The following is a 21,872-nucleotide window of genomic DNA, read 5'->3' on the forward strand; positions in this document are numbered from 1 at the left end:
TGTCCTGACGCCAGGAGTGCTGTGTTTGTTTCTGAGCTCCCCAGTACATAAGAGACATAAGCACACCAGAGAGAGTTCAACAAAGAGCCACAAAGATTACAAAGCAACTACAGCATTTCTCCTATGAGGAAGGGCTGAGAGCTGGAACTGTTCAACTTGGAAACAAGAAGGCTTAGGGGAATCTTACCAATGTATATAAATACCTAAAGTGAGAGTGCAAAGAAGATAGCCTCCTTTCATTTGTGCCGTGACAGGAGACACTAGGCACAGGCTGAAACACAGGAGACTCCATCTGAACATCAGAAACACTTCTTTACTGTACAAGTATCCAAGTACTGGCAGAGGTTGCCCAGAGAGGAAGTGGACTTTGACTTCTTGGAGATCATCAGAAGCTGTCTGGATATGGTGATGGGCAACAGGCTCAATGTGGTTTTGCTTGAGCAGAGGAGTTGAACTACATGACCTTTAGAGGTCCCTTCCAACCACAGCCAGTCTATGATTTTGTGACAGCACTGATAAAGACAGTGAGCTAGCATACTTGAATGTAAAATTAAGGCAGAAGAAGTAACCTGCAAAATCTCTGCACCAGAGTTAGCAGAGGTAATCAGAATCCACAGAGCTGCATTTTAAGTGTTCCAACAGGATGAAATATGTCAAAAGTCTGCAAACACATTCTTAACCTCTGCAAACCCAGCATATAAAATACTGCTTTAACTTCTGTAACATTGCTTTAGCCTTGAATTTGAGTCTTTGCTTATTTTCTTGGATTGCAGTTCTAAGCCACATCCATAGCCAGATAAAATATTCTGTAAGATAGGAAAATGTAGTGGTCAATAAATACCATAATTCAGTGTGCAGAAATCTCTCCAACCTGCTGATCTTTCAAATTCTCTTAAATTCATATTAACACTTTAAAGACTCTATATTTAATGTAGTAACTTTATTACGTTATCAGCTCATTTTGAACACCTTTGTTTTCAAAACTTTTGAGTGTGCAGCAAAAAGGAAATTTTCAGTCAAGGTGAATGCATAACTAGTCAAGGCTATGAATGAGTGTCAGTATTCTACAGACTTGCTCGGTGCTTCAGTCTTGTTGGACTCACCTGCCATACCCTTGTGCAGGTCAGAAGATACCTTCTTGCCTTAATCTTCCATGGAATCAAGCTTTCAGACCTGTAAGCTACTATAATTCTCATCACCACACATCAGTAGTGTGTGAATACACTTGAAAACGTGAGACTAGGTCCAGTCATTACAGACAACAGCTTAACAACTGCAGCCCAACTGGAAACCATTTATTGACTACCTTACCCATCAAAGGGACACAGCTGCTAGTAAGACAGCTGCTGTGCAGCAACATCCTGAGCCATCATAATCTGCATCTGCAACCCTTTTCAAACTGCCTGGACTAACCCTCCAGCTTGTACATAAAAGGTATTAAAGCAATTACGCTACACAGTAGTTAAGATACTGTGTCTTTGATAAACACGGTGGAATAACATAGGAGATTGAACAGATTAGTTTTAGAAGATAGACAGCTAAGGTAAGGTTTAACAGAGCAAGGCTAGAACACAGCTCCTGTGACTGCTGGGTGACCAAAGGAAGCCGAACAGAGATTTTCCAGATCAGTTTGATTCAGATTCAACCACCTTGGCAGACAGAGCTCCAACCTAGAGATGAGCAGCAGTAAGAGCAAGTCTTCCCTTCTCTTACTCTCCAGCTCTTCAGTTCACCACATAGTGGGAGGAAGTGTCTGCAAAAGTCAGTGAGGACAAGCACACAGTTCAAAAACATCCAAACAGCCTCTACACCACAGATCTTTGCATATGAAGACAGCATTGAAAAGCTAGTGGAACACTATAAGCAGTAGAATACCAAAGGTCTTAACTGCGCAGTGCCCTCTCCTGTGTGTTGAGCCTCAGATAGGCAGCCAGAGTGACAGCAGAAAATTATACAGAACTACTTACCTGCAGAAGATGGCATCCTCAGTCCCAACGGAAGCAAGATAAGGCCCTTAACAAGCCCGCTGTTTAAGTTTTCTTGAGCTGCTGTCTAGTGTGATAAATTGGATAGGGGAGAAGTTTTTAAACTAAAGCTCTCAAGAGCTTTAAGAAAGCTTAAAGAAACAAGGAGGACAGCCCTGCAGAGACCAGAAGCACTGCTGGCTGGACATTCACCAGCAAGGTGAAATCACTAGCAATCAAGAGAAATGTTTACTCACACTTAATTGAAACACACTCTGTCAAAAGGAATCAGGAGACCTTCTCAATTCATCCAAAGTCAACACATTTTGCTGTTTAACAGATCTTTAATATCAGTAATGTAGTAAGTGACACCTTGGTGCACAAAACACAGAGAATGCAGTTTTGGAGGTTCTCCCATTTCAGACACAGAAAGGAAACATCAGGAAGAACATGCAATCAAACAATGATCAAGTCTAGATACATCATGATGTGGTCCAAAAATACACATTGAAACAATTAATCAAATTACTGCAAACATAGCTTCTCTGAGTAAGGTTAAGATATTGCATTTGTAGTGTCTCCATCAAGCTTTGCTTCAGCGAACCAGTGGAGCTTGCTTGAGCGAGATGAGGACTGAACGCATGCGAGACACATCTTTTGCCTGCTTACTAGACTTGGGATTAAAGTCACAGAGCTGAGCCACACGTTCCCACTCAGTGCCCGGAAAAACTTCTTCTGCATCATTCACAAAGGCTTCTTCAGCTGCCCTAAAAGCAATGCAATGCACCTTGTGTTAATGCCCAGCATATAAGGCACTCCTTCCCTCTTACAGGATGCAGTTTCTTTCAGCATGTTTTGTAAGAAATGTGACCTGACAGCTGCTTGTGGACATTATGACCACATATGCTCCCACTGCCCCAATCCTGGAGATGAAAGTAGATTGCTGTAGTATGATATGCACAAGCAGTGCAGAGGATCGCAGAGGATTGTGTAAAATGTTGGAATACAGGTGTTTGGTTTTAAGAATACTTATTGAGTCTTTGCCTAAGGAGTCACCACACAAACTTCCAGGAAGTAAGGTACTTCTATGTAGGCATTTTATTTATGGAGAAATGCCCAGGTCTTAACTAGGTAAGCCTCTGCCACTTGATGGCTTATACTGAACATTTGCCAGCTGGAAATTTACAACTTCCTGTAAGCATGTCTTAAACAAATTCCATTTGAGGATTTTAAATCAGCCCCAAGGCCTACATTATAAAACTATGTGCTGATGATTCCCAATGCTGTAGTGAAGCAGCATGAATCATAAAGAATTTAAGTCAGGAATCCCATGCTTGTGAGTGCAATAGACTACAGCGTATCTTGGCAGAGGAAATGACTTGTTTGAGGTCCCCTCACAGAACAAAAGTATTTCCCCTGCTCTCACCCTAAGGATACTCTAAGAAGGCTTTGTACATTATATACTGTATAGTGCCAGTGGCTTCCCAACTGTATTATTTTGGCTTGTCTATGCTGCCAATAGTATTGCTTCAGTGCAGGGATAACACTCCAGCATCTAGTTTACATGAACTGTGGGGCCCTGGTAGCTGCCTGAGTGCAAAAGCAGTAAGCATCAAGAGATCAAACCAAATCCATCTACGCCAACAAGCAGTACAGAGAAAGCAGTGAAAATGACTCTCTCATGAGGGTTCAGCACTATTCACAGGGATGATAAGGTTACAGACACCACTGAAGACAAGGATCACTACAACACTGCTACTTTATGTGACATGACACTTTTAAGGGCAGTAAAGATTTTTTTACTTAACTGTTCTAGGCTGTAGCAAGGATGATTTATGTTTGTGCTTAAAGGTGAAGAAAAGAAAAGAAACAAGGAGAGAAAGTTTAAGTCAGATATAGAAAATGAGAATGAGTTTAATGCAGATGATTAGCTGGCTGAACATGCACTAGTAGCTTAACCTACATTCAGGAAACAGGCAGCCAGTTTTATTATGCAGCACTTACACTGCACATTTGCATGGGACATATAACAATAAGGGTTTTATTGAAAAAATCTACCAAAACCAACTCCAGATTTCAGAAAAGATAAACACCACCTGTAAATCCATCATTTCACAAGTCTTGGTATACATCCCCCTACAGTTCGCTGTGAATTTCACACCAAACCTTCAATATTAATGCATTCAAAGCCACAACACGGCTCACCAGTACACCTTCTAAAGGTGTCACCTTAGAATCTGTGACATGTCCATCTTTCAATTCAAGTCTACAAATTAAAGGAAGAAATTAAAATACATGAACAAGCCAATGAACATTCCAATCCTTCTACCCCTCAGAAACTAGCATACTCACTGGGGCTTGAAAGTCACAGCTCTGTTGTCACTGACCTATTAGCCTGGCAAAACATCTACACTGCTCCTAATGTCTTCCCAGCAGTTTACATTGATTTCCCCCAATGCCACCTTCTTGTACTTTCCATCTGTTCTCTAACAGCCTCCTATTTCTACATACATGCACATTTTCTACCCTGATTCATGTCAGGCAATGCCTTTCTACCTTCCTTGGCTTGTGAACCTTTATGTGCGAGCATTGCTTGAATAGTTTTCTGATATGTAGGCAAAGCAGGTCATCACTACTTATTACAGAGTTAAAACACTGCTTTTCTGTGGAAGGACTAAATACAGCACCCATGTGAAACTGCAGGCACTAACCCACACCCCCAGCAAAGCATCTTGCTAAGCAATGTTCACTGGCCTGGAAACAACTGTAAACCCTTAGGTCTAAAGAGTACTGAAGTCATCGCCTTAATTCCAGCGCTATGTACACTACATGACTTAATCAGAAAGTGCAAGGATTTGTGCAGTGCATACAGGAGAACTGCACTTAATACTGCAGACCAGAATTGGTCCAAAAAGTAAATATTCAGAAGGCACCTTCAGACATTCAGCACTATTTCTAATCCTGCTTATTATCGTTATTATTAGCAAACAGAATTAGTAGTTAAGCAACATACACATAACCAATCACGTCAGCGAAGGGTTGTTTGTAGAAAGCTTCATCGGCCACCCTAGGTAGCAAGTAGTCCAACAGGCAGGCAAGCAGGCAGGAGAAAAGAGATAAGGATGAGAAATACAGAACACAGCTGGAGGCAGTTTTAACAAGCACATTAACCTTGCATCACCCAGACTTACTGTAACAGGAAAGCAGTTACTACATGGAATGAATCAATCAAGCCGTTGGTCAGAGGGGCAACACAGAAATTCTGCTACATCCTAGAAGTTTGGATCAACTAGTTGAGGACTAGAGCCCCAATGTTAGCATTAGACAACTCCCAGAGGACAGAAACTACCATCAGGCAAGAGATCTCTCCAGGGTGATGAGAATGCCAAACACTTCTATGTATTTAATGAGCCTGCTCCAGACTCCATATCCTGCACTCAAACACTGGCCATAATAAAATTGAGGGTATCATGAATTCTGGCCACCAACTAGGACAGTACTAATCCTGTTTCCCTTTCTTCACTCAACCAAAAGGTAGTGAATTCCTCAGTGAATGGAAGTGGCAAATCCATAATTCTGAAGAAAGTGTAGGCCTCCTTTCTTCCTTTAGAAAGAAGAGTAGTCTACCTAGGATTTTATTTAAAAAAGACTAACCTGATGGCCATTTTGATAAGAAAGGCAGTACTTACAAAAAACAAACTAACAAAAAAACAACAACAAAATGAACAAAGCAGCAGTTCATCTTGAACCCTGTGAGTTCCCAAAATATAAAGTAGTCTTGATGATTACCTGCACAGAATGAAGTAGAGATTTAAGAAGCAGTAAGTCAGTTCTATCACTTTTACCTTCATCTAGCTTGAAGTCAGAATTCCACAGGGAACTTCTAAGAAAGTGTCAGAGCTTACTATTCCCGCAACCAAGTCATCACTTTCTACCACAGGACCCATAATTAGGCAATTCAAACCACCACAGACACAAGTCACCATTCAGTTTTTCACTAGCAGAACTAAGTCATGTTATTTCTGAACTGCTTCCAAAAAGAGCAGCAAAAGATTTTAAGATATTTAATGAAATGACCTGTAGCAAAGATTAACTAGAATGCCACTTCCATAAGTTCTAAAGTAAGCAAGTAAGAATGCTAGTCTCAGGGTAGGTAACTGCAGACATTGAAGGCCTATGCAGCTGGGAGCATGACAGCAAGCAGGTAGAGTAAAATATTTTCTGGCCATGTTCAAGCTTCATGTCCTAAGGAATCTTCAGTAATACCTGATCATCATCTTAATGCTTCCTGGATACTTAATCTAGATTATCTAAGAAAAAAAGGTAGGTAGTAGGAGTGTTTACCGTAATGATCTGAAGGACTATTGCCTTAGGACATAGAAGAAGTATTCTAACCTCCCTTCCCAATTATTTTCATAATTCTCCCGATGGCTGGAAAAACTTTACCTGTTACTGGCTTTTGTTTTCTCAAGCTTTTCATCTTGCCTTGCATACCACTCTTCCAACTCTTTTATTGCTTTCTCTTTCCATTCTGCTTCCTGCTTCCGTGAGTTTGCATCTGAAGATTTAAGAATTGCTTTGTCAGTCACGTTTGTATTCAAATGCATCTTGTAAACATTTCAACTGATAGTTCAGGGTGCACTCTAGTGCAGGCAGTTGCTTCACCAACTCAGGTAAGGGCTAGGAGATTTCCTGATTTACACTATGAGAACTCTAAATACTACAAACATTCAAAGGATTACTGTGCTGCATAACTGGGACAGTCCACTTCAGTTTAGGATAGGCATTTTGCAGAGTAGTTCAGATTCAGTAAATCTGTTGGTCTGCAAACTGCTCAAACCAGAAACAGTCACCTTGCTATGCCAGTGCTAGAACAAAGCTTAGTAAAGCCTCTGTGCTTAGACAAGTGAAGGAATCTGGCACTCCACATACTTTTACACACAGCCTACAATTCAGGACAACCTCATCTGCTGTAACTAGTACAAAAGAGGAGTAAAATGGTCAACTCTATCCAGAATTACATTTTACAGAAAGTTCTATCCTAACAATTTCAAGCAAAGGCTCCTCCACCATGTAAGTGGGAAGCACACCAGTTTGTAGTCCCTTAGACACTGTCCATGGGTAGGTACCACTGCATTTGATAGCTGTATTTAGTTTAGTTAATAATCCATTACTTTCTTAATTTAGTTATTAGATTAAGATTCATGTGACAACAGATTGCCTCAGCAATTACAAAATGCTTTATCCTTTGAAATACACTACTAATGCCTGCAGTATTTATTATCATCAAAGCTTACAAAAGCTTTTCATTTTCTGTCAGCTCATCTGTAAGTAAAGGTTCAGAGAGCCACTTGCTTGCTGACTCCCATACCAGTCTTAAGTCTGCTTACTAGAAGACTTATCCAGGTTTGCTCCTTGAACACAGAAATTCACTTCCATGTCAAACCACGACACTATGTTAAGACTCTGAAGAGGCAGTGTCATGGTTCAGAATTCTACTGCTTAAGAATCACAGAATGGCTTGAGTTGGAAGAGGCCTTTAAAATCACCTAGTTCCACCTCCTCTGCATCTCTGTGGGCAGAGATACCTTTCATTAGACTGGACTGCTCAAAAACCCCATTCAGCCTGGGATGGAGCATCCACAGCTTCTCTGGGCAGCCTGTGCCAGTGCCTCATCAACCTCACCATAAAGAATGTTTTCCAAATGACTAATCCAAATCTACCCTCTTTCTTTTTAAAGCCATTACCCCTTGTAAACTACACACCCTTGTAAAAATTCCCTCTCCAGTTCTTCTGTAGATCCCTTTTAGGTACTGGAAGGCAGCTCTAAGATTACCCCAGAGACTTCTCCAGGTAGAACACCCCGACGTCTCTCAGCCTGAGAGAAGCTGACATTAGGTTACTCAACAAATACCATGCTTACCAAGTTGCTCCAGGCGCTCCTTTTGCTCCTCTCTCCACTTACGAATACTTTCCGGTTCTGATTGCAGTCGATCTACTTGGGAGATGGCAGCATAGCAGTCTGTGGGACCATTACTCTCCTTGAAGAAAATGAATAGTAAAGTTATTTGTGCATAACATGGGATTTCAGATAACTACCTCCCAGCTATATAAAATTAGACTCTATTTGAACTGAGCCAATAACACATTCATTTGATGTTATAACACATTTCCACCATTAAAAACATCTTACTACAAATTACAGAATCAAAGGAAATTAACACAGAGCTTCCTCCAGAAATCAGGGATAAAACAAAAATTCAAGACAACTGGAAATACAAGTGCCACACAAACTTAGTGCCAGAGCACTAAGCCTGCAGAACACAGAAGGCAATGCCTAACTCCTTACTACACAGCTGTAGGCCAGATATTCTCTGAGTTCATCTCACCTTAAATATTTGCTGTGAAAGTAATTTTTTTTATGGTTTTGCGCACAGGACTACAAAACATTCTTTGCAGCTTATTTGTCGACTTCAAGAGACATTACCATACCACATTACAAAATTTGGATTGCTGTATGCCACTTACAACACAAGAGGCATTTCAATATTTAAACATCAGAACAGTGAGAGTACTAACATCCTTTTCACAATGTAACATCTCAAAGACTTGAAATGAATAGGGCTAACATTAATACACCAGATTTACAAAGCTTATGAATATTGTGGTATTTGCTACAGAAGATACTCTAAGTTTAACAACTTTTATTGCTTCATCCTACAGAGTTAAGAAATACCACTTCTAAAAGTACCAGGTCGATTGCAGCTGACCACAGATTTGCCTGTACCTTGCCCCTCTCTGGACCTCCTGTAGCCCTCAATGAAGGAATAATGCAAAGAGAAGAGGCTAGGCTGGTGCAACACCATCAGGCTTCACATTTCATCCAGAGCACAATAAATTGGCCAGCTGCAGGGCCAACTAGTTACAGGTAGCTAAAACGTAAGTTATGTAAAGCCCATTTAGTCTCTTCTTTCTGATTAAGAGGAAGTTCTGTCAACGAAAGCAACTGATCTCTTAGAATTCCAAACACAAAATCAAGGTATCTAAAGAGGGAAATCTACCTTCTGTTGTACAAGGAAGCGCAAAGGGCCTGTAAAACACAGGTTGTCCCATCTATCTCACAGTAATGCTGAGGATATAAGAATGTCAGCAGCAGTGAAAGCCATTTGTGTCTCCACAAAGCTCAGCAGTCACTTCAAACTCTAAGGAGAAGTACATCGCTCACACGTTGCTTCCTTCCCAAGCATTCATTTAATCAGGCTACCAAGCCAACTCTGACACCAGGCAATGATCATGCCATGGACAAACTGGTGTGAAATTTAGTTACAACAAATTGATTGCCTTAGTATGCCTCATTCTTCCCTGACACCAATAAAGCAGGTATCTCCTCCTTTTGTCATTACCATGGCTGTCTAACATGCTTTCATAATGCAGTTGAGCTTTTTAGCCATCAACTTAATTTCATGCAACTTCATGTCACTAAGAAATGTATGTTTTCAGTCCATTCCTTGTAAGACTATCTTGATACGAAAACCAGGATGCATTAATTATCTCTAAGAGCAAGCAAATCTGAAAACTCTTCTTTAAACTAGATAATCAGAGCACACTTTCAGCTTAGCAGCCAGTGCAAGTCAATGTAAAGTTGTATCACAGAGCCTAACAGTCTGCTTTACAGTGCTTATGTACCCTTAAGCCACATTTCAAAATGAACTACTGCTTTAAGTAGCCTCTAAGTTCAGAGGATGGGCATAGTTAAGAAGACTGACAACTCCATGAGATAAGCTGCCAGTATAGAAGACCATCCTCAGCTATGAGACAAAATTACTTTAAAGACAAGAAACAGGAAGTATTAGTCTATATTAAGGTAAAGTTGTCAGAGTACAACGGCACATTCTAAGTACAGAATACTTCTATCTTACCTGATAGACATCCCCGTTAGCCACTCCATCAACGGCATCTGTAAAGAGGTGACTTGTTTAGTCATTTGAGAAAGATAGAACAGCCAGATTTATTGATTTCTGTAACTTATATGGAAAGCTTTACTAGAGGAGGTAAAATGTGGGAGTTGTGAATGTTACTTGACACCCTGCAGGGACACTTCCTTGTCCCTGCACTTTTCTGGACGGGCATGAAATCCAAGTGAGCCAACATTCTGCAGAACCAGAAATACAAGGTCATTTCTACATCATGAGATCCTGCTTCTAACAACATAAAAAGCAGAGCTGATACTGCTGAGAAGCTGCTACAGACTGTGTTCTAAAGCTACTCCCACTGTGTCCTTCCTCTCTTAGAAGCTGATCACTATACAACTGTTCTGAAGTTAAGAGAGATTACTACCAGTTTTTTAGTGTCTACCTAGAAAATTAACAATGCTGCAGCCAACAACTGGTAATTCTTATCCTAGTGTTGTTATCTCCTAATTAACTCAAAGATAGAGCTAACATTCCTAGCAAAGTCACCTTTCTGCTACCATCTGTGATGACATGCTTGAGAGCTCCTACTTCAGTTGCAGCATTATTATCTCTGAAGTGACAGTGGCAATACAGCCGTAGGGAACAAATACCAGTTGTGAGTCAAACTCTTAAGTTTTTGAAACCATTTATATCTCTGGACTATACAAAATAAACCAAGATTTTCAGGACAGGATTTTTTTGCTACATCTCAGCAGGGCATTTCTCTGGAGCAGCGCCACGTAACATCTGTCTGCATGCTATAGCGAGTAGTCATGTTACTCATACCACCATGGATAAATCTATCACACAAAAGTGTTTCCACCATAATACACCCCTCAGTGAAAGTAGTGACTGTACCAAACAGTAAGCAAAAAAATCTTATCAAAAAGTTATTTTGCACCACCTTCTTAAAAACAGATAGCTGACTGACCCAAAGTTACTCTGCTGTATCCTCTTTTTTGTGGCTAGGTGTGCACCAGTTTCATAGCTCTAGTGAATTTCTTCAATCTCCTTTATCAGTGAACTAGGCAAGTGTTTTAAGTCTTTATCTCTGAGCCCTGAAGAGCAATCATTAACTGTGTTATGTAGAGGGCTGTAAATTCATCAGTTCAGAAGAACAGTAGTTAAGTTGGAGGATACTAGTCCCCAAGAACATAGTAACTAACTTTTGCATGGGAAGACTCAAATTAAGAAAAAATAGCTTTTCAGTTATGAGAAACTGGTATTTTATAACTAGACTCCCATAATTGATAGATGGTTGCTACTTTGTCAGATTCCTACTCCTCTGCAAGGTACAGGAGGCCTTTACAAAGACTAAAGTCACCCACTGGACAAGAGGGCTCATAAATCTTGAGGATGCTTCCAAGTACAGTGATAATATGTTTTTCTTGTCACACCAAAACACATTCATTACGGTCTTCACTACTCAGGCTGGCAGGTAAAAGGAACATCATTGTTTAAGGCTGTGCCTGAGATGAAACACATAGGTTTGTCCAAGGGCTATTTTTGTTGTGCACAGAAACAGACACTAACAGACACCGAACTAAGTGTTTCCAGAGGGCACCCAGGTTAGAAGCATTAGCAGGATTAGAACGAATTCCCCATCTGTTCTGAGCTCCCTAGAACTTGCAATTAAGCTGCAGAGTCAGCATGCTGACTGAGCTTATCACAAGCAGAAGAGGAAACAGAACTGTACCAGAGTGCTGTCATATGCCAATACAAGTGTGCTACCTGGAACAAGACCAATAGTCAAACATTGCTTCATTTCAGCTCTCCAGTCCTCATGCTTCTATAATTAAGTATGAAGTATAGAAAATCATCTGTCAGCCTTCGTATCAGTAATCAATGCTAGTTGTGTATCAGGTTTTTCTGTTCACAGAAACATGCAATTTCATAAGCTTCCCACAGAAAAAGCCTACATACTGATAGTGCCATCACAACATTTTCAGCAGCCATGAACAATGAGACCCCCCTACAGGCTTCAGAGTCCATCCAATTCTATCATAGTATTGTATCTTCTGAAGTTAAAATCCACATATTTAGAACCATCTCAGTTAGCAATGATCCATACTCCTTGTTGTTTGCTTTTGAACTTAAGATAAACTTTTATTTTTAAGGGCACTGCTGCAATGAACACACAAAAACATCTACAGTTCTGGAACACATGCTGACAATATGGTAATAATGAACATTCATACAGCAACACAGATACTTTTTAAAGTCTGGAAGAGTCTGGAGAGGATAAGTCATATCAACTGCCTTGCATTCACAGGAGATACAACACCCAAGCTTGCCAGAAATAGGAAGCTAGCATCAATGCCCTCCACATTTACCACAGCTTACAAAAGAAAAGGCTGGGTAGTTTCAAGATAAATACAAACCCCATTTTGTCACTTCCTAGAAGCGAATATATGGCCTCAGAGGTTTATCACAATAATGATCAACTATTCTGAAGGCTGCTTCTGTCATCATTACCACATCAGTACCACCTGGCCTAAAAGGAAGTTAGCTTAGCCTAGTTTACCAGCCTCTCTGAAGTCTTATTCTCAATGCAAAAGAGGACTGTTATCTGAAACGTTAGAGGCAGTTTGCAGTACACTGAAATATTTTTTTATACTCTTTTAAAGTAGAAGTATTTTGTATGAGTCACCTTCAGCATCTCTTTTAAACAATAAGTACTCTACGTACTGCTACATTCAATGAGCTAACAGCTCTAGTTAAAGCAACAGAAGAACATAAAAGTTTCATATATTCTGACATAAGGTTAAGTCACTTCACCACTCAAGGCCTAGTTTACCATCCTTTTTCTTTCAGGCACAGTCATGTTTTCCTTTTACCTACCTCTAACCCATAACATGATAAGAAAGAATCTTTTACAAAACTTTTGTTTACATAGTTATGCAAGAACCTAGAGAAGAAATCATTTTTCTAGCCATAACTCATTCTCATGCCTGTGTGTAAAATAAAGGCAAGCAGCTCAGGAAGAGTGCTTCTTTCCAGTGTTTTAGTTTAATCTGCTGTCCTATCAAAACCCATTAGTTCCCTCATTTTCAATATAATCAATAGGCTAGAATTAAAACACACCTGCAATAACACTGTGCTGTAACAGTTTCTATAATTTTCCAGTGTAACAGCTCCTGTAATTTCCACCTTCTGCACATTTCCACTAATATTCTCTTGAAAAGAAAAAAATATAGATTTTTCTGTCCTGACTTTATAATAATGCAGTATCACTAACACAAGCTAGACAGATGTCATTCATTTATCATACTTATCTCAGTGCTGTCTTTTGGGGCTCTGAAGTCTCAGATACTGATTGCCTAGCAAAACCCAGATCAATGGCTGTTCAAACAATTAAGAAAAAAATCAATTGTCAAAAACAAGAACTCTTTCTGTCTGTGATGCAAACTACAAAGACAGGAGGAATCAATTCTTTCCTAAACAATTTTGAAGCTAATTGATTCTCAGTTCCTGAAAGGCTATTAAATGAAATACCTAGGCAAACCACCAGACACAATTAATTTTCTTAATTGCTAGAGGCTCATGAACATCTTTTGAAGATAGAGAAACATAATTCAGTCAAGTTCATATAAAACTTACAGAGGGTGAAAATGTGAAAGCAATGTTTGAGACTAGTCAGTCAGCATTAAACTTGTGTATTTGCACACTTGTTAACATACATAACTGCTTGTCTTTGAATGAAATGCCCCATAAGAAGCTACTCAACAAACTGGCATGATGATTAGTATTGGCATACAGGATCTAGAAACCACACATTTCCCCCTGAACACTTTCTTACTCAGAGAACACAGTAAGTGAACCGATACACACTCAAGACATCCTATTGTCAGAATCTCACTGCAAATACAAGGACTTTGATTCATCACTGAAAAAGAAATGTCATAAGACATCACGTTACCCATACCTAGGCAACAGCGTTGTATTACTTCATTTATACAGTACTCTCTGCCTTCTGAAGCAGGGATTATTCACCTTCCAAGGGAAATAAGATTAGGTTTTTGCAAACTCAGGCAGCTTGAATGGCATAGCTATTTACATCATGAATGGCCTACTGGATGAGGTCTGGATTAGTACTGCAACCCTGATCACGGCAACATGAATTTATGCTATGTGAGACACACAAGCCTGGCAACATTTTGCCATTCCCCCATACTCACCCAGTATCCACTATTACGACAATTAACAGAATTCCCAATACTTATATTTTCAATTTCTGTCCATGAAGCTCACTTCTATGTATTTGTCTAATCATTTACCAAGAGACTGAAATTGAAAGACTGTTTGTTGATGAGACACTATGATTTTATAATATGATTCTACAATATGAGTGTATTTCAAAAAGTTGATGACTGCTTGTCACTATATCTGAACTTAATATCTTCAAACTTCAGTTGGGAGCTCCCCAAGTCATTACTTTTGGTCCAGTATTTAGAAACAACTTATCCAACAGACCTGTAAATAAGGAGTTCAAAAAAGGTTACGGTTAAAAAAAGTAAATCCACAAATCCCTGGTCATGATGCTTAAGGATTTACATAAGAACTTGCGTTGTTTCAAGAAGAAATTTGCATTCACCTATTCAATTACAGAAGAGTTTAATGAGCTAATACGCCAGAGACTACAACTGTCTGATATTTATTAAGATACTGATCAGATGATAAGAAATGTCTAACATAAATGGAACAGAAGTCATTAGATAATTTGTCACCATGCCTGAACCAGTACATTTTGCATGGCTGAAGTCTGTGCTTTTTAACATAGAGAGAGAGAGTACAGGCTCTGACAGTCAGCAAAGACCAATTTTTGTTATGTTTCGGGGTTTTTTTGTTAAAAAACAGGACCACCACTAAAAGTCCACAAGCATCATCTACCGCACCTATTTAACAGAGCATAAATACAATCCCAGGGCATAAAAGAAAGTAAAATGACATACCGTTCCTGCTTAAAGTTCCCAGATCCTTGGATCATATTATCATATTTATTATTTTATTAACTTCTTCTTAAAGTTCTCCAATAACCCTTTTGCACTTCATGACAAGTCAACTTACATGACTTGAGAAAAAGCGCTTGAAAGGCAGTTTAAGAACTACTTTTAAATATCAAGCCAATCTAGAAGCATTGAACAAATCAACTTTTTGACAAGAAAACACTTTGCAATAGTCATCATTATATGTATGTAGAGAACATACTCTTCTAGTTGTTCTTGTACATTGTGGGAAAGGTAAATGATAGATTTTTTTTTTTTTCAACTAAATTAGTTTTCTAACAGCCACTTTAATGTTCCAGAGTCTGTTTGGAACATAAAGCCCATGTAAGGCACGATAGTTGTCTAAGCCTTCTGAAAGTAAGAAGGGAAGTGACCATTGTGTCTGTTTCTGCACGATACATAGAATACGGAAGTCAAATTATATATGATACCAAAACAGGATGGTGTTCTGATAACAATTATCCCCAAGTTCTTGTGCTGGGCAAAATAGTCCCCAGTAAATACCTTTTTTTCAGAAGTATGTGATCCATATGTTTTGGACCTTATGAGTGAGCTGATGTTAAGGGCAGTGCTACCTCTAAATAAGCACTGGAAGGTCTCCATTACCCAGTTTATCTAGATGAGCTTTATTCACTGAGATACTACAAACCTGCCCCCTCATACATAAGATACGCCAGTAATTTCTGAAATCAGGTTGCAAAATGAAGACTTAATTCTAAAGATGTTCCGACAGTGAACTGGAGAGCAGTTATTCAACTTAGTCTGAAGGAGAGTGGCATCCTACTGCAGAGACAAACGGATGTCACATGAGAGCAAATATGTCCCTGTGGCTCTGGTGACAAGTAGAAGAAAAGTCTTCTGAGAGTTTTGCAACATCAACCCCTTTCCACTCAGGCTTCAGTTAAAACCTTTCATAAGGAGAAGTGCTTATTTTGGGCTACTTTAGCCACCATTAGACTATAACCCATACTTCTAAACACACAGTTCCCACCCTTCTCCAAAAGCGGGTCCTGCAGTGTCAGGTTTGTTACATTAAGTACAAAGGTTACCAAGGAACAAAGGCTAAAGGTTTAGTAAAATTAAACATTAGCTTAACTGCTCTTATGCTGTAAGTCTAAGATCACCCCCGCTGAAGACAGAAACTCAAGTGGCGGATTTATTCAGCTGTCAGAAGGCTTCCTTCAGACAGGCTGCTGGATTAGACGAGATCAGCACCGTTCGCATTAGGACACGGGTACGCCTTAGGCATCTTCAGGAGATACCAGCCATAACAGAGGGAGCAGGGAGGTAGCTCACCTTGCGGCACAGCGCACCCAGGACGGCCCCGACCCACCCCCAGGACCACCCCCGGGCAGCGGGCCCCGCTCGTGGCAGAGCGCCGGGGCGAGGGTCCCGCCGGCACCGCCCCCGCCCGGCCGCGCCGCTCCGAGGGTCAAGGGGACCCGGGACCCCTCACCCCCTGGCCCCACCCGCCGCCCCCGCAGGGCGTACCCGCGCCGAGGCCCTCGGGACCCTGCAGCGCCTCGGGCACCTCGCCGTTCTCCAGGATGCCGTAGCCCTCGTCGTTCTCGATACCCGCGATCTCGTTCTCCTGCTGCGCCAGGAAAGCGGCGGCGGGATCCTCCTCGCCACCGTCGGGCATCCCGTTGCCGGCCGGCGGCTGCTGCGGCTGCTGGGCACCGAAGAGCTCCATGTCGGCCATGGGTGAAGGCAGCCAGGGAGCTGCGGCTCCGCACCGCGCCTACGCCGGGCAGCAGCGCGGAAGGGGCGGTGCCCTCCCGCCTGCGCCAATGAGCGGCGAGCACCGCCCGCTCTGCCCAATCAGCGAGCGGCCGTGGCGGGGCCTGCGGAACGAGAGCCAATCAGCGCCCAGAGAGCAGCGGGCGGGACGGGGCGGGGCGGGGCGCGGCGCGGCCCCGGTGCCCGGAGAACCGGGTGGCAGCAGTGGGCTCCGCTCCCTCGGGATCCGCTCCCTCGGGCTGTGGCTGGACCGGGGTCGCGTCTGCCAGCCTGCCAAAGCACAGGTGCTCTGCTGGGACCGTCGGCAACTTGGAGACAAATTCGAACCCGTAGAATACGTCCAAAATACCGGTTGTGTCAAACATCTTTCTCTCGAGATTTTGGGTGTCTTCTGTCTGACACAGGGAAGCTTAAGTCACAGAAACACAGAAGGTGTTGGCAGGGACCACACTGGGTCATCTGGTTCAACCTCCCTGCTTAAGCAGGGTCATCCCAGAGCATTTGGCACAGAATTCGGTCTATATGGTTTATAAATATCTCCAGTGAAGGAGATTTCACACCATCTCTGGACAATCTGTTCCAAAGCTCAGTCACCCACACAGTAAAGCTCTTTCTTATGTTCAAGTGGAATTTACTGTGCATCAGTTTTTGACAGTTGTCTCATGTCTTAGTGGTTGGCACCACCAAGAAGAGCCTGGCTCCATGCTCTTTACACCCCTGACTTTAGATATTTATACATATTAATGAGGTCATTGTAAATTCTGGAAGCATGTGTTCCATTGACCATGTGTTGACAAAATGTTCATTGGAAGGGCAGTGATTTCTGATACAATTTTTTTGACAGTTACTTTGATGTTTCTGTATCTGGCTTATAACACAGATAGAATAACACAATTGTAGATTAGAATGGACTAAGAGATCATCTAGTCCCAACCCCTGCTGCCTTGGGCAGGGACACCTTCCACTAGAGCAGATTATTCCAGGCCTTATCCAACCTGGCTTCAACACTGCCAGGGTTGGGGCATCCACTGCCTCCCTGGACAACCTGTTCCAGTGTCTCCCCACCAGTAGACTAAATAATTTCTTCCTAGTATCTAACCTAAATTTCCCCGTTTCAGTTTATAGCCATTATCCCTTGTCCTGTCACTACAGTTCCTGACATTGGCTCCCTCTCCAGTTTTCCTGAAGTAGCCTTCAGATAGTGGGAGGTTGCACAACCTTCTCTTCTCCAGGATGAATAGACACAGCTTCCTCAGTCTGTCTTTTTAGGGGTGGTGCTCCAGTCCTCTTACCAACATCATAGCCTCCTCTGGACTTGCTCCAACAGTTCCATGTTTTTCTTACTGTGAGGGCATTGGAACTGTGTGCAGTACTCCGGGTGGGGTCTCACGTGAGCAGAGACAGGGACAATCACCTCCTTTGACCTGCTGGCCATGCATGTAGTTTATTGGCATAGCAAAGAGGGAGGGGAAATATTTCTGTAAAAAAGGAGAAAGTGATGCTGGCAGCTTTCAAGCTGGGGCAATTGCTGCAAGAGGTACTTGTTTAATTCCGCTCACATGTTGCCTATAAGTCTGTATGTATCAGGAAATATTTGAGGTAATGCCATCCAGGCTTATGTTACAGTCCCAAACAAGGGTTCAGACGTATTTCAGAAGGAGGCCAAATTCAGAGAAAAATTTAACTCTCAAAGACAGTTGTTTGCCTTGTGAATTTAATGGGAGAGATAAATCACATGCTCAGTTACACCTTTCCCCCCATCAATATCATTTGCTAGAGAAAAAAGCACAAGTAAATTCCTGTAGTATGACAGAGAGCTCCCTTCACCTCATTTAGTCAAATAAAACATGTGCCTAGTTTTTCCTATGAAAACTCAGAATCTGGTATGGCAGGAGGCTAGATACTTCTGTATTTAGTCTCTCATGGAAAAACAGCAAGGTTATTTATTTTAAATAATCTCCAGCTGCCATGGGAAAGCTAAAGAATTAAAAACAATAGCAGTAAGCAGGCCCATAAATCACAACAGGAGATGATAAAAATGAAATGCCATCATGAAGTGTATGCCATGCTCTCACAGAAACTTGCTGACTTTGTTCCACAAGTTCTTCTAAAAAGATACTCCCACATTCATTTTCATCACTCTTCTTTCCTTATATGTGAATAAAGGAATATTGCACTGCTTCCCTTTAACTATGACTAGTGAATGTTGGATGACTGTCTAGCTATTTCCTTTTTTGCATTACCACTGCCTCTTAGCCCTCTGGGGGATTTCTGATGGCACAAACACAAGTAGGACATTGTGATTTAAAATGAAAAGCAAATCTGGTTACTTGCTTGTCTAAAAATAGCAGAATAGGGATTAAGGAATATGAAATATAAGCAGAATTGCAATTTTTCAAATAGCCCAAGAAAATTATTTTCTGTGTTCTATCAGAATGAGTAACTGAATGTTATTGCTTTAGATACAAAGGAAAATACAGTGAGCCATTAGATCTGTTTTGATGATGAATTCAAAAATTTGTATGTTATCTATCATTCAGATGCACTATGAAGTGTTCTTGCACTGTCAAAGCTATTATTACTTTTCTGCTTTCTTACCCTGTATAAGAAGTCAAGATACCTCCTTTTTCAAAGGCAGGTGTTACTCCTTAGAGAGTAGAACAAAACATAAGAGTAGCATATCCTTTGTTATTCATCCATAGAGGTTTGTTGATGTGTCACACTGAGGAGAAGAGTTTATTACAGAAATATTACAGAATAAACCCTTATAGAAATATGAAAAGGCAAAAAGACTACAAAGGAGTGTCAGGATTGTTCTGTTTCTCTCCATTCTTTAAAAGATTACAAAATTCAATTCCAGTTTCTATATGAACTGAGATTTCATTCAGAAGTAGTATAAAAATATGTTTTTGAGCATTTATAAAAATATGGGTTTGCAACTCTGCACTTCCAACAATAAGAAAGCCATCAGGGTATTGTTGACTTTTGTAAGAATTGCAACAGGGTAGTGGGATTTCTCTGACTCTTTCACAATGTTTTTGATTTAAGAAATTAAATAATTAGTAGAACAGATGTTTCTAGAGAAAAAAAAATTGAAATGCAAGTCCTTACAACACTCTGTAAGTATGCAAATGAGAAAGGCATTGCACAGCTGACATCTGGACATGAATCACTTCTCAGGAAATCTCTCTAACTAGAAGCTCCCTGCACAAGAGCCCACAGCTGGTGGCAAGTCAAAGATGAGAGCAATGACTAGGACTTGGTCCAGTTCCATTGAAACCAGTTAAGAGGTTTCCTCAGACTGCTGATGGCTAGCAACTTTCAAGCAAGCTATAGACAGAAGTTAGAAAAACCTCCCAGCTTTTCACTATGAGAACCTAGTATTTTATAACTAGACTCCTGTATCAGAAAGATGGTGCCTACTTGGGGTCAGATTGCCACTCCTTTGCAAGGTACAAAAGCCAAAAGGAACTGGTTTGAGAGGCACATAAAGCTACCAGCATCAGTCTGCTCCACAACAGCTAACCTGCACATCACATCAATCTGGAAGCTCCCTCAAAGCAGATTTTTAAAGGTCACTGCACATACACTGACTTGGGCACTTACAGCTAAAATTAACAGTTCTTCTAAATGGGTTTATGAAGACTAAAGCCCACAAAGAAAACATTTGTACACATCACTGCCATTCAAGCCCATCTGCACTACAGAGTCATGCTGCAGCTGTTCACTTTGTTTTGATGGGGTTGGATTTAAAGCCAAGCCAGTGTCTATAACTCATATTGACAGTAGCAGCTTAAACAAGCCATCTGCCCACTCTGACTACCTAGGAAGACCAAAGAGCAATTCTCCTATTCAGATAATCAAACTGGAGACATGATTATTGCTACAACATGTGAGAGAAGCCGGTGTTTAAAAATATGTAGTTCTCATCCCAGAAGAAAGGCAGTTTTTTCATGAGAGAGGCTCCTTGGGTGCACCAAGTCACCTGCAAGGCAGGAGGGTTTGAAGCGGCCCAGCCTTAATTCACATGTATATTGACAAGCATGTCTTCTGCTACAAGACCTCCAGTACCATGCCAAGACACACTGCTTTCAGTTTATCAAGCTGATTTGCTGCCATGATAATTTAATTAGATGAGGTCATACTGGTAGTGTCCACACTATTAAACACAAACATCCCAAGATAAGAGGTGCAGCTGTTTTTCAAGGAACAGTCAGTAGTCAGTAAAATAAGGAACATACCTACAACTAATAAATATGTGGTGTTATGCTGCTTTTTTGTTGCTCTGACAGCTGTGTCTAATCATCACAGCTGTGCAAGGTATTCAAACAGAATCTGAGTAAGCAGAGAAATAGACATTGTTCCCTACCTAAGGGAAGCACAGAGCTGCTCAAAGAAGAACAGAGTGGAGGGTTAGACCGCCAGAGCAGAACAGTAGTAAGTAATATGACAAGAATAGTATAAAGAGGCAGGTTTGCAAATACAGGGTCAAGATACTTGAAATTATATGAATATGAATTATAGAGTAAGCAATACCATGAAGGTAAAGTCTTACCAAAATTTTGTATGGATACAGTGGGCCTCTCCTTAACACAAAAGTACTTCAGTCCTTTAATAATCTTTGTTGTCTTGCCCTAGACACACTCCAGTATGTCCATGTATTTCTTGTTCTGTTGGCCCGAAACTGATGTGCTGAATGCAGAGGAGGATCACTTTCTTTCACATGCTGGCAGTGGTCTTCCTAGTGCAGCCTAGGATGCTGTTGGCCTTTTTCATTGTAAGGGCATATTGCTGGTAGATAATAAGCTTCTTGTTCCCAAAGACCCCAAGGCCCTTCCTTGCCAAGCTATTCTCCAGACCCCAGAATGTACTGATGGCTGGAATTATTCTTATCCCATTGTAAGGCTTCACGTTTCCCATTGCTGAGCTCTATGAGATTCCCCTTTGCCCAATTCTCCAGCCTACCATAGTTCCTTTCAGTGGTAGCACAACCCTCTGATGTAATAGTCACTCCTCCTGGTTTTGTATATGTGAACCCAGATTGTTAATGAAGAACTTCAACAGTACTGGCCCCCCTGTCATTCCCTGAAGTATTATGCTAGTGAACTTGCTTCCAGCTTGATTTTGTGCTACATATCACAACCTCTGGACCTGATTGCTCAGATAATCTTCAATTCACCTCAGTATCCATTTATTTATCCCATACTTT

The 21,872-nt window shown here is 41.1% G+C and overlaps 1 protein-coding gene across 3 annotated transcripts; it reads right to left on the reverse strand.

Moving 5' to 3' along the window:
- Positions 1-2,288: 2,288 nt before the first annotated feature.
- On the reverse strand, positions 2,289-16,690 carry CLTA (clathrin light chain A). 3 transcript variants are annotated; one of them, XM_054003899.1, is made up of 7 exons: positions 16,415-16,690; positions 9,885-9,922; positions 7,889-8,006; positions 6,411-6,522; positions 4,978-5,031; positions 3,773-3,808; positions 2,289-2,731 (listed from the first exon to the last, which is right to left on the reverse strand). In XM_054003899.1, exons 1-7 carry the CDS (start codon positions 16,623-16,625, stop codon positions 2,560-2,562), a joined length of 741 nt encoding a protein of 246 aa, XP_053859874.1. In that variant the 5' UTR covers positions 16,626-16,690; the 3' UTR covers positions 2,289-2,559. The 3 variants fall into 3 exon arrangements, with proteins under 3 accessions (XP_053859874.1, XP_053859875.1, XP_053859876.1); XM_054003900.1 differs by lacking the exon at positions 3,773-3,808; XM_054003901.1 differs by lacking the exons at positions 3,773-3,808; positions 4,978-5,031 and having other exon boundaries at positions 16,415-16,689.
- Positions 16,691-21,872: the final 5,182 nt, after the last annotated feature.

The sequence above is a fragment of the Vidua macroura genome, chromosome Z (genome assembly GCF_024509145.1).
Source record: "Vidua macroura isolate BioBank_ID:100142 chromosome Z, ASM2450914v1, whole genome shotgun sequence".
NCBI classification, from domain to species: Eukaryota; Metazoa; Chordata; class Aves; order Passeriformes; family Viduidae; genus Vidua; species Vidua macroura.